Source organism: Oryctolagus cuniculus, chromosome X (genome assembly GCF_964237555.1).
Source record: "Oryctolagus cuniculus chromosome X, mOryCun1.1, whole genome shotgun sequence".
NCBI lineage: Eukaryota > Metazoa > Chordata > Mammalia > Lagomorpha > Leporidae > Oryctolagus > Oryctolagus cuniculus.
In genome coordinates, this window is record NC_091453.1 from 34,785,045 (window position 1) to 34,797,701 (window position 12,657).

At 40.3% G+C, this 12,657-nt stretch overlaps 1 protein-coding gene across 1 annotated transcript in view; it reads left to right on the forward strand.

Annotated features, from left to right (window-relative positions):
- CLCN5 (chloride voltage-gated channel 5) overlaps positions 1 to 12,657 on the forward strand; it is a 176,531-nt gene that overhangs the window by 121,461 nt on the left and 42,413 nt on the right. Inside the window, exon 4 of the mRNA XM_008272337.4 lies at positions 2,291 to 2,437. Within this exon, the coding sequence (XP_008270559.1) occupies positions 2,291 to 2,437 (147 nt within the window). The remainder of the gene's footprint in view (positions 1 to 2,290; positions 2,438 to 12,657) is intronic.

A 12,657-nucleotide genomic window follows, 5' to 3' on the forward strand; every position in this document is an offset into this window, starting at 1 on the left:
CCTCTCTCCCTCCCTCTCCCTCTCTCCCTCTCTCCCTCTCTCCCTTTCCCTCCCTCCCTCCCTCTCTGTGACATTCTGCCTTTCAAATAAAATTTTTTAAAAAATAAAATATTTATCTGCCAAGATTCCATTTCTTAGGTCTATTACTTAATTTATCCTATTTGATTTTTCACACATTCATTACAAATAATCCTGATGAATTACAAGTTTCTTAAAAGAACGGGAAATCTCAAAGGAATATTATTTGTCTAATCCAGCAGAACTTTGCTGCCTATGATTTAAAAAATGGGAAGCAGCTGGCATTGTGTTGCATTTGGTTAAGCTGCTGCTTGTGATGCTGGTATCCCATATTGGAGTGCAGATTCAAGTCCTGGCTACTCTGCTTCTGATCCAACTTCCTACTGATGCACCTGGGAGGGAAGTGGATGATGGCCCAGGTACGTCGGTCCCTGTCACCCATATGGGACACCAGGATGGAGTTCCTGGCTCCTGGCTTCAGCCTGGCTCAGCCCTGGCTGTGATGATCATTTAGGGAGTGAACCAGCAGAGGGAAAATCTCTGTCTCTCTGTCTCTGTTGCTCTGCCTTTCAAATCAGTCCATCAATAAATAATCTTTTTAGAAATGGGGAAATACAATGCTAGATATAAATCAGTATTCTAAGATTTTTGAGTAAAATTTATAATCTGAAGATTTTATACTTCTGATATGGAATTTTTTCATTTTCATGTTAAATTATTGAGCAGAGGACATCATTCAATGGCATAGTATACCTCTTTTTCCCTATGTCAGTCATCTGTCATTTATTTTTTAAAAATATTTGTTTATTTGAAAAGCAGAGATACAGATAGAGACAAGGAGAGACAGAGAGATCTTCCATCCACTGGCTGCAAAATGGCTGCAATGGCTAAAACTGGACAGGTCTAAAGCCATGAGCCAGGAGATTCTTCCAGGTCTCCCATGGGGGTGCAGGGCCCAAGCACTTGGGCTATCTTTTTTGATTAAGCATATTAATAGGGCACTGGATCAGAAGTGGAGTAGCCGGAACTCAAACCGGCACCCACATGGGATGCTGGCACTACAGGCAGTGACTTTACCCATTATGGTACAATGCTAGCCCCAATCATCTGTCATTTCTATGCATCCACTTTGTGTGCGAAGCTCTGGGATAGTCAGTAGCATAACATAATTTTTTCCCCAAATAGCCAACATGTTTCTCAATACTAATATTTAATTTTTTCAATTGATTGCTTGTGAACTCCCGTTACATTTTTACATATGCCTTCATTTCATTTTATGCTCATTTGAATTGTTTTCCAAAAAACTGCTATCAACTACATAGAAAAGGCTAGAGATAAATTCCATCTAGTTGGTAACTGAATATATTTTAGTGGTTTTTATATCAAGATCATCAAAATAAGAGCATGAGCGAAGACATAAATGGCAACCAACAAAGTAAAAATTACTTAAATGTCCTTCAGCTGTGAATAAATAAATAAAATATAATCGGGCCGGCGCCGTGGCTCACTTGGTTAATCCTCCACCTGCGGTACTGGCATCCCATATGGGCATCGAGTTCTGGTCACAGTTGCTCCTCTTCCAGTCCAACTCTCTGCTATGTCCTGGGAAGGCAGTGGAGATGGCCCGAGTGCTTGGGCCCCTGCACCCGCATGGGAGACCAGGAGGAAGCACCTGGCTCCTGGCTTCGCATCGGCACAGCGCAGGCCGTGGCGGCCATTTGGGGGGTGAACTAGCGGAGTGAAGACCTTTCTCTCTGTCTCTCTCTCACTGTCTATAGCTCTACCTGTCAAATAAAAAAAATAAAAATAAATAAATAAAATATAATCTATTAAGTCAATGGAATATTATTCATCCTTAAAAAGGAATGAATTAGTGATGCATTCTACAACATGGATGAACCTTGAAACCATTATGCTAAGTTAAAGAAGCAGACACAAAAGACCACATGTTGTATAGTTCTATTTTTATTAAATATCCAGAACTGGCAAATTGATAGAGATAGAAAATATAATAAAAGTTACCAAAGGTTTGGAGATGGGGAGTTAACTGTTTACTAGGTACAGAGTTTCTGCTGAGAATGACAAAATAGTTCAGGGAATGGATAGTGGGGTTGGTTGTGCACCATTGTAAATGGACTCAATGCTACTGAACTGTATACTCCAAAATTATTTAAATGGTACATCTTGTGTTATGTGTATTTATTGCCATTATAAAAGTGTTACAGGACTTGGAGGTCATTGTTACAACTCCCCAATTTTTCTTTGTGCACAGGAGCCATGGATAACAGAGGCTTTCAGCAAGGGAGTTTTAGTAGCTTCCGGAGCAGCTCCAGTGATGAAGACTTGATGGACATACCGGGCACAGCTATGGATTTCTCCATGAGAGACGATGTTCCTCCTTTAGACCGAGAAATAGAAGGTATCATGACTACTGATTCATCTCTTAAAAGATGTTTACAATTTTATGTAGAGTAAAATTCACTTATTTTCTGCCACACAGTCCTATGAGTTTTCACACATGCCTAGAGTCTTGTAATCACCACCACTGCCAGAATCCAGAACAATTCAACCTCCTGAAGAAACCTCTCTGGCTACTTGTATGCAGTCAGACCTCCCTCCTCCCTAGCCCCTCTAACCTTTGATCTTTTCTCTGTCTCTGTAGTTTCTTCTTTTCAAGGATGTCAGATACATGGAATCACATCACCTTTTGAGACTGACTTCTTTCATCCAGTTTAATGCCTTGGAGACTCATCTACATTGTTCAATCCTTTTTCTTGCTGAGTGGTGTATTCAGAAGTGGGATGACTAGATCATATGGTGAATGGGTGTTTACCCTTCTAAGAAACTGCCAAGGCATTTTCCACAGGGCCTGGACCATTTTGCATCTGGACTAACTATGTATGAGAATTCTGTTTGCTCCACATCTCCGACAGCTGTTGGTATTTTCAGTAATTTTTATTTGAATTATCCTAATAGGAATATAGTGTTATCTCATCACAGTTTCAATTTAATCTCTTTAATGACCAATGCTCTTGAGTATCATTTCATATACTTACTTGCTAACATTATATCCTCTTTGATGATGAAGTACATGTTCAAATCTGTCCCCTTTTTATAATTGTATTTTTCAATTGATTGGAATACATTCATAAAATGAGAATTTTAACTCTCATTGGTTACCTAACTACTTCTTTCTTTTTGGGAGGACGTCTTTCTTTTAATGGTTACATATAATTTCTTTTTTTTTTTTTTAATTTTTTTTTTGGCATCTAGCCTGCTTTTTTTTTTTTTTTTTTTGACAGGCAGAGTGGACAGTGAGAGAGAGAGACAGAGAGAAAGGTCTTCCTTTTCCATTGATTTACTCCCCAATGGCCACTGCGGCCGGCACACCACGATGATCCAAAGCCAGGAGCCAGGTGCTTCCTCCTGGTCTCCCATGCAGGTGCAGGGCCCAAGGACTTGGGCCATCCTCCACTGCACTCCTGGGCCACAACAGAGAGCTGGACTGGAAGAGGAGCAACCGGCACAGAATCCAGCGTCCCAACCAGGACTAGAACCCGGGTTGCCGGCGCCGCAGGCGGAGCATTAGCCTATTGAGCTGCAGCACCGGCCTACATATAATTTCAATAGTATTATTGTACCATAGTTTATTTAACCAGATTTTTAGTGTTCTATTGATGCATATTTCAGTTGTCTCCAGTCTTTTGCTATTACAAATAATGTTACAGTGAACAACTAGATAGGTATATCAAAAGATATATATATCTTTTTTAAAGTATATAGTGTATAAGACTGCTTTTTCCCCCTTAGCCTTACCAGTGCCAAATATTACAATTCTTTTTTCATATTTACAGTATGATAGAATAAAAATTTCTGTTATTATTTTAATTTCTTTTTCTGGAAGTTTCCTGTTCATATGACATTCCTGTTTGTCTAATGGGTTGATGTGTTTCTTATTTATCACTACCCTTCCTATATTATCATTAACCTATCTAATGTAGGTTCAATACATTTTTTTTCCATTTTTGGTTTGTCTTTTTACTTTAGTTTTTAAAAAATCTACAAATACTTATAATTTTTATGTAGCCAAGTATGTCGCCCCTTTTCCTTATGACTTCTAAGTTTCGTGTTGTACTTAGAAAAGACTACATCACTTTACAATTGTATACTTTCTGTAAAACTATTGTCCGATTTTTTGATTAGGATTGCATTTTCAAAATAAAGTCAGGGGACAAGGAGCTACTGTCAGAATTTGTTATTTAGCAAATTTGTATCAAGGGCATATGACATTGTGGTCACTTCACTAGGACCTTGGAATTAGCAAGGCTTTAAGCCACTGTGCCTGCTTTTATGAAGTTGAATCTATCCATAAGTATTTGTGATATATTTGTGATAGTACTCCCTTATACTTAGCAGAGAGTTAAGTGCTCAATAAAATGTTAGATATCATTATTATAATATTACTGCTATAATCCTATGTTATAAGTATAATAATAGCTCTTATAGGAACTTAGCAGAGGAAGCAATGTGTACATATGTCTATGTATGTGTATGTGTGTATCTGAGATGATTTCACAGAAAAGATGTATTAGAGTAGGATCTTGAAAGATTAGTTATTTGGTAAGAAGAAGAGTAGCTAGGCAGAAAGCATAATATGAGGGTACTTCAAGAAGTTCATGGAAAATGGAGTTAAAAGATAAACATGTTTTGGTGCAAAAAGATTTTGAAGTCCAAACATAGTTTTTTCATAATACTATGAATTCCTAGCATTTTGAAGTACTCTCTATATAGGAGTAGATAAAAAGGCAAAAATATAAACCCAAATACATAGGTCACAGGCTTGGATGTCATGCTAAGAAATTTGAACTAACCTTATCATCACTGTGAGGACAGAACTCCTTCATCCAGCTTTTCAGCAAATAGTTCTTAAACATCTTCTATGAGCCAGGCCCTTCTGGCAGGCCTGGAGATTAAGGCAGATATTGATCTGCAACTTAAATCTGGTTGGGGAAGTTGATATCCATGGGGATTAGTTCCCCCTGAGAATACTTACATCCATTATATACAATAGTGTAGTATTTACATAGAACCTCAGCGGTCTTCCTGTGTACTTTAAATCTTGTCTAGATTACTTGTAATACCTAATAAAATTGAATGCAATGTAAATAGTTCATTAGTGTTGCTTAGGGAATCATGACATGGTAAAAGTCTATATCTGTTCAGTACAGATCGAGTTGTTTAAAAGAATGTTTTGTATCCTCAGTTGTTTCTCTGCAGATATAGAGGACTGACTGTAAACAGATTACTTAGTTAATTACTCATTGTGATAAGTACTTGGGTGGAAACAAATAGAATGACAATAGATGATACTTAAAGTAAAACCAATGAGAAAGCAAATCAAGATAATTCTATCACTACAGAATATCTTAAGTGACTTATTTTTGTGTGTGGCTCATAAATGATCAGAGAAGACCTCTCTGAGGTGGTAACCAGTTTGGGATCAACATATCAGTATAGAAATGATAGATTAAAACAGAATGGCAAGACATTTGCCTGGGAAAGATACCTCAGGAAAGTGACCCTAGGGATGAGCCCCTGAATTTAAAGTTAATAAAAGAAAGGTACTCATGGTTTTGTATTTAGTGGTTTTCATATTTACCTACTTCTACCAAAGGTGTTTGCCTATCATTTCCATTTCTGTGTTCTTATAACCATCATAGTTATACCAATCAGGAGTGGCTCTAGTGAAGAGGTTACTTAGGCTATCCATGATCTTAAACTGGCTTCCTCTGCTTAAGCCTTTTGGTTAATCAAGAGTGCTTATCATCATTGCTTCTAATAGAAAATGATCTCATATGGAATCTGTATCAGTAAAGTGTTCTTTGCGTATTCACATTACTCATAGTAGAAGTTTAGGGCAAGTGACTATCTATTATTCCCATTTCATAGACTAGAAAACTAAGGCATAACAAGATTTCTGACGTCTCTGATTGTCGACTGTGTTTGACACATTTCACTCGTCTTTATAGGGGAATTATAACTTGTGGTTTACAAAGTCTGACTGTAAAATAACAAGACCGCTTTCTGTGAGTCACACACACGGAAATGAGTCCACTGTCAACACTCCATAGTGATGGAATTTTCTTGCTTTGCTTTCCAAGTCTTTTTGCTTGATTGAATGTTTTTACATTGAGTTTCCTAATAAGGAAAAAAGGGAGAAAAGGTCACAAAAATCCTTGTTAGTTGGTGCTGAAACTGTGTCTAAAATATGACGTCTTATACCAGACACAATAGCACATAAAAAGATTAGCTAGAAGGAGCTTGAAAGGCAGTACAAGTGGGTTTTTGTTTCCCAGATAGCTAGAGGGATTGATTTATGAGGAATGAATAAATAAATTATGCATGGCATGGTTAAATGTGTCTGAGGTAGTGTGAGAATGGTCTGTAAATTAGAAGAAACAGACATGCGGAGACCTGGAAGAATTGGAGGGGGAGAAACTGGAAACGGGGCTTCAAGAATAGGAAAATATTCAGAGCTTGTTCTCAAAGTCCATCTGTGCTCTCTTGCCTGCTCTTGCAGCCTGGGCCTCATGGTCAGCACTTCATTCATTCATTCATTCATTCAGTATTTCTGAAGCACCCAGATATGAGCACAGCATTGGGCTGTTTTAATAATGTTCTTTGATTCCCTTCTTTGCTTCACTCCCTTTTCTTTCTACCTAGTGCACCTTGCTCCTCCTTAACTGTCTGAGAAGACATCCTGGTACTGAGAGCAGCAGAGGTAGTGGCACCAGCAGCAAGAGATAACCCTTTGTATTCAAGAAACACAGAGTCTGTGTGTTTGAGATCCATGGCTGCTGTGTGGGGAAGGTGTGGCAGTTGGAGCTGGAGGGAAGATGGTAGGGGATAGAGAGGCAGATCCGATTAGAATTCCAGGTAGAGTCCAGACTCTATGTGCTTTGGGACCTTATCTCGTAACCAAGACACCATCAAATGATTTAGTAGTACCCGGATGATATGATCAGATTTGAATTTGAGAGAACATTTGGCAGTGTGCTGGATGGATTGAAGGGAAGTTGGCTCAGAGACAGTCCAGTGAAATTGTTACTTTTTAAAAGTCTAGGCAAAAGATCAAAAGACCTCAGTGAAGACAAGAGGAATGGAGGGGAAGGAATAACAAGTTCTGGAGAAACTTCAGAGGGAGAATCGATAGGGACAATTAGATATGGGCAATAAACTAGAGAAGAGTCATGGAGGACTTCAAAGCCTAAGTGTATTATGGAGGAGGCTGTGTTCTCCCAGACCACCAGCTGAGCCTCAGCATAACTCCCCAACAGCCCAGAGAAGAAAATAAATCTTAACAGTCAAATGTGATCAAATGAAAAACATGACAGTACTTGAAATGAAACCCACCAAATAAATTATGAAACAGCTCTGTTTGTTCTGCCACACTGTGAAAACGTCACAATTGTTCTCCAGAGAAAAACTGAGAACAAAGGAAAACATGCTAGGCTCCAACTCATGGAGAAACCTACCATGGTCACCTCCGCTAGGCTTCCCTCTAGCTGTTTGACTACAGCAACTGTGCGGATTGTGTGGGGAGGAAAAAAAATTATTCTTCAAAACCCATCATCTTCCTAATACTTTAACTTCCCATAAACACTTAGCCTGGGAGAATGCCAGTCCTAACTGCCACTTTTTGAACTTGGAACAAAAAAAAAGTAACCCATATCAAAGCTCTATGGGGCCATAAACCACTCCAGTTTTATTTGCTGAATGTTTAAGATGAAACCTATGATGATGGCTACAGGTTTTACCGGATTCCTTTAGATTTCTTCATAGGGAAATAGGCAACTTCCAGAACTGATATCCTCTAGTCTTTCCCTCATTTATTTAATTTTATTTTTTAAAAAATATTTATTTTTTTTCAAGAGGTAGAGATACAGAGAGAGACAGCTCCTACCCACTGATTCACTCCCCAAATGCTTGCAACAGCCAGGACTGGGCTGAGGCGGAACCCAGAGACTCCCTGAGCCAGGAACTCAATCCAGGTCTCTCTCTCACATGGGTGGCAGGGACCCAACCACTTGAGCCATCCCCAGCTGCCATCCAGGGTCTGCATTGGTAGGAAGCTGGAGTCAGAACCTAGAGCTGGGAATCAAACCCAGGCACTCTGATATGGGCCGTGGGTGTCTTCATTGACGTCTTAACTGCTAGGCTAGATGCCTTCCCCAGTTTTAAATTTAATAACTAGTACATATTCCATTCAGATTTTCTAAGTTTTTACCTAATGACCCATCTAGAATGCCATGATGATATGAAGTCATCATGTCTCCTTGGTTTCCTCTTGGCTCTGCGAGTTTCTCAGGTTGGTCTTGTTTTTAGTGACCCTTGACAGTTTTGAGTACTGATATGCTGTAGAATGCCTCTCAATTGGAATTTAACTGATGTTTGTCCTCATAATTAGATGGAGGTTATGGGTTTTGGAAGAAAGAACACAGGAGTCAAGTGTCCTTCTTATCACATCATATCAAGAGAACATACTGTCAGCATGACTTATCACTGCTAATGTTAACCTTGATCACCTGCCTGAGGTAGTGTTTGTCCATTTCTCCTCTGTACAGCCATACCACGCCCCCCCTCCCACCTTTCCGTCCTGTATTCTTCACAAGGAAGTCATGTGTAGCCCACACATAAGGACTAGGGAGTTATGTTCTACCTTCTTGAGGGTGAAATATTTACAGAAATTATTTTTTAAGATTTTATTTACTTATTTGAGAGGTAGAGTTATAGACACTGAGAGGGAGAGACAGAGAGAAAGGTCTTCTGTCCACTGGTTCACTCCTCAAATGGCCGCAATGGCGGGAGCTGCGCCGATCCGAAGCCAGGAACTTCTTCTGGGTCTTCCATGTGGGTGCAGGGGCCCAAGGACTTGGGCCACCTTCTACTGCTTTTCCAGGTGCATTAGCAGGCAGCTGGATCTGAAGTGGAGGACCTGGGACTTGAACCAGTGCCCATATGGGATGCCGGCACCACAGGCAGAAGATTAACCTACTGCACCACAACGCTGGCCCCTACAGAAATTATTTAGAATTGCTCTTCGATATCTATCCATTCTCTTCCATTTATTTATTTATTCAGTCATTTATGTCAGTATAGGCTCTTATTTATTCTGTACTTTGGGCTATACTACTATATTTTGTTGCCCAAATTGACCAGGCTTTGGCCATTGAAAACTCAGTTGGGTCTGTTTCCTTATCATTGTGAGTTTTTTTTTTTTTTTCCCTTGAGCACCTCTTTATTTTTTGGCACTGTGATATACTCCACACCCATGTTAATATATTCCCTGACCCAGTACTAGAATCAGCCGTTTCTCTAAGGAGCTGGTTTCTTTCAAATGGAGAATGGTCTTGGAAACCAAGATAGGCAGTAGGTATGCTCCTGTTACTTCTAGGCCTCCTCAAGCCAAGGTAGTAAGGAAATACATATATGTATACTGAACCTATGTCCATTTGTATCTATATTACGCTCAACTTAAGGTCATGCTCATGTCTTTCATTTTTTTTTTTTTTTTGAGAGACAGCATGAGAAAGAGAGAGAGAGAAAGAGAGAAGGAAGGGGGTGGGGAGAGGGGAGAGGGAGAACGCTAAACAGCCAGGAGTGGGCCAGGCTATATCCAGGATCTGGGAACTCAGTCCATGTAAGTGGCAAGAGCCCAATTACTTGAGCCATCACCTGCTAACTCCTAGAGTTGGTATTACCAGAAAGCTGGATCTGGGAGGCAAACCCAAGCACTCCAATATGGGATGCAGGTCTTAACTACTAAACTAAATGGTTGCCCCTGATGTTTCTAGTTCAAAGCCATTACCACATGGGTCAGACTAGCCTCCTCTCCTGGCTTATCTGTAACCTTCCACCCTAGCAGTGAGAAACTTGGATATTTCAGAACTGTTCATCAGCACCCTCTTGCAAAGACAAACCTTATCAACTAGAATGCAGTGTTTATGCACAATTCCTTTTACCTTTAGTATTACGAGTTCCTTTTATTTCCAGTTACTTGGGTCAGCACCTTTTCACCATAGCCCTTTTAATGAGACTGTTTCATAAATTTGTGATGCAGTTAGATTCTTTTGTCACATTCTGCAGTCTATCCTGAGATTCCCAGCCTCCTTAATATTTTTTTTAAATTTGCATACACTGGGATCCGTGCTGTGGCACAGCAGGTTAAGCTAAGGTCTGCGGAGGCAGCATCCCATATAGGTGCCAATTTAAGTCCCAGCTGCTCCACTTCCAGTCCAGCTCCCTGCTAATGCACCTGGGTAGAGCAGCGGAAGATGGCCAAAGTGCTTGGGCCCCTGCACCCACATGGGAGACTCAGATGAAGCTCCTGGATCTTGGCTTAGACCTGCCTAGCCCTGGCTATTACAGCCATTTGGGGAGTGAAACAGCAAATGGAAGATTTCTCTCTCTCTCTCTCTCCCTTTCAAATAAATAAATCTTTTAAAAATTTTGCGTACATTGTAATTGAAAATGAATCTTGATGTGAATGGAATGGGAGAGGGAGCAGGAGATGGGAGAGGTGTGAGTGGGAGGGAAGTTTGGGGCGGGGGGAAGCCATTGTAATCCATAAACTGTACTTTGGAAAATTATATTTACTAAATAAAAGTTAAAAAAATTTGCATGCATTGAAGTCTACTCTTTATTTTAAAGATTTATTTATTTACTTGAAAGTTAGAGTTACAGAGAGACGGGGGGTGGGGGTGGAGATTGATTGATTCTTCCATCTGCTGGTTCACCCCCCAAATGGCCACAATGGCTGGAGCTGGAGCTGGGTAGATCCAAAGCCAGGAGCCAGGAGCTTCTTCCGGGTCTCCCATGCTGGTGCAGGGGCCCAAGGACTTGGGCCATCTTCTACTGCTTTCCCAGGCCATAGCAGAGAGCTGGATCAGAAGTGGAGCAGCCAGAACTAGAACTGGTGTCCATATGGGATGCCAGCTGCAGGCGGCAGCTTTATCTGCTGTGCCACAGCACCAGCCCCAAGGTCCATTCTCTGTGTAATGAAGTTCTGTGGGTTTTGACAAATGCATAGGACATTTATTCACCATTAGGGTATCAGGCAGAATATTAGTTTCACTACCCTGAAGAAATCCCTTGTGCTTTGCCTATTTAATCCCCTTCCTTTCCAGGCCCTGGCCACCACAGATCTTTTATTGTCTCCATAAATTTGTCTGTTCTAGAATGTCACATAAGTGGAATCATGTAGTATGTAACCTTTCCAGATTGACTTCTTTCACTTAATATGTATTTAAGATTCATCAGTGACTTTGTATGCATTGATAGCTCATTCCTTTTTATTGTTTAAACTATCTGGCTGTACTTCCATTTGTTTATTCATTTCACCTATTGAAGGGCACCTTGTTTGCTTCCTGTTTTTGGTGGTGTTGAATTAAGCTGCTATAAACAAACATCTGTGTTTAGGTTTCAGTGTGCACGTAAGTTTTCAAATCAGGTAGATCTGAAGGGTATGCTTACGAGGTCATATGGTAAGACTATGTTTAGTTTTTAAATAAACTGCCAGCCTATCTTCCAAAGAGATACATTTTTACATTCTTGCTAGCGGTGAATGTGAATTCCTATTTCTCTGCATCCTTAGAATTGTCATTGTTTTGGATTTTGGCCATTCTAATGGGTGTGTAGTAGTACTTCATATTTGTCTTAATTTCTGTTTCTCTATTGACAAATGTTGTTGAACATCTTTTCATTTGTTGATTGCTATATACATAAATATATATTTGTTGTTTGCTATATATATATCTTGTAAATTTGTGTCTTCTGTACTTTTTTTAAAGATTTATTTTATTTACTTATTTGAAAGAGTTACAGAGAGAGGTGGAGAGAGAGAGAGAGAGAGAGGTCTTCTATCCGCTAGTCCACTCCCCAAATGGCTGCAAAGGCCAGAGCTGAGCCAATCTGAAGCTAGGAGCCAGGAGCCAGGAGCTTCTTCCAGGTCTCCCTTGCGGGTGTACGGATCCAAGCACTTGAGCCATCTTCCACTGCTTTCCCAGGTGCATTAGCAGAGAGCTGGATCAAAAACAGGGTAGCCGGAACTCAAACTCGTGCCCATATAGGATGATGGTGCTGCAGGCCAGGGCTTTAACCTGCTGTGCCACAGTGCCGGCCCATTCTGCACTTTTAAAAATTAGATTGTTGGGGCCAGCACTGTGGCAAAGCAGGTAAAGCCCTGACCTATTGTTCTGGCATCCCCTATGGGCGCTGGTTCAAGTCTTGGCTGCCCCACTTCCAATCCAGCTCTCTGCTATGGCCTGGGAAAGTAGAAGATGGCCCAAATTCTTGGGCCCCTGCAGCCACGTGGGAGACTAGGAAGAATGTTCTGGCTCCTGGCTTTAGATGGGCCCAGCTCTGGCTATTGTGGCCATTTGGGGAGTGAACCAGTGGATGGAAGACCTCTCTCTCTCTCTCTGCCTCTGCTTTTCAAATAAATTAATCAATCTTTAAAAAGTTAGATTGTTTTATTGTTTTTAAAAATATTTTTTGTATTTTAAATACCAGCCCTTTATCAAATATATGTTCTGTAAATATTTTCTCCTACCTTTATGTTGCCTCCCTGGGTGTGCATTA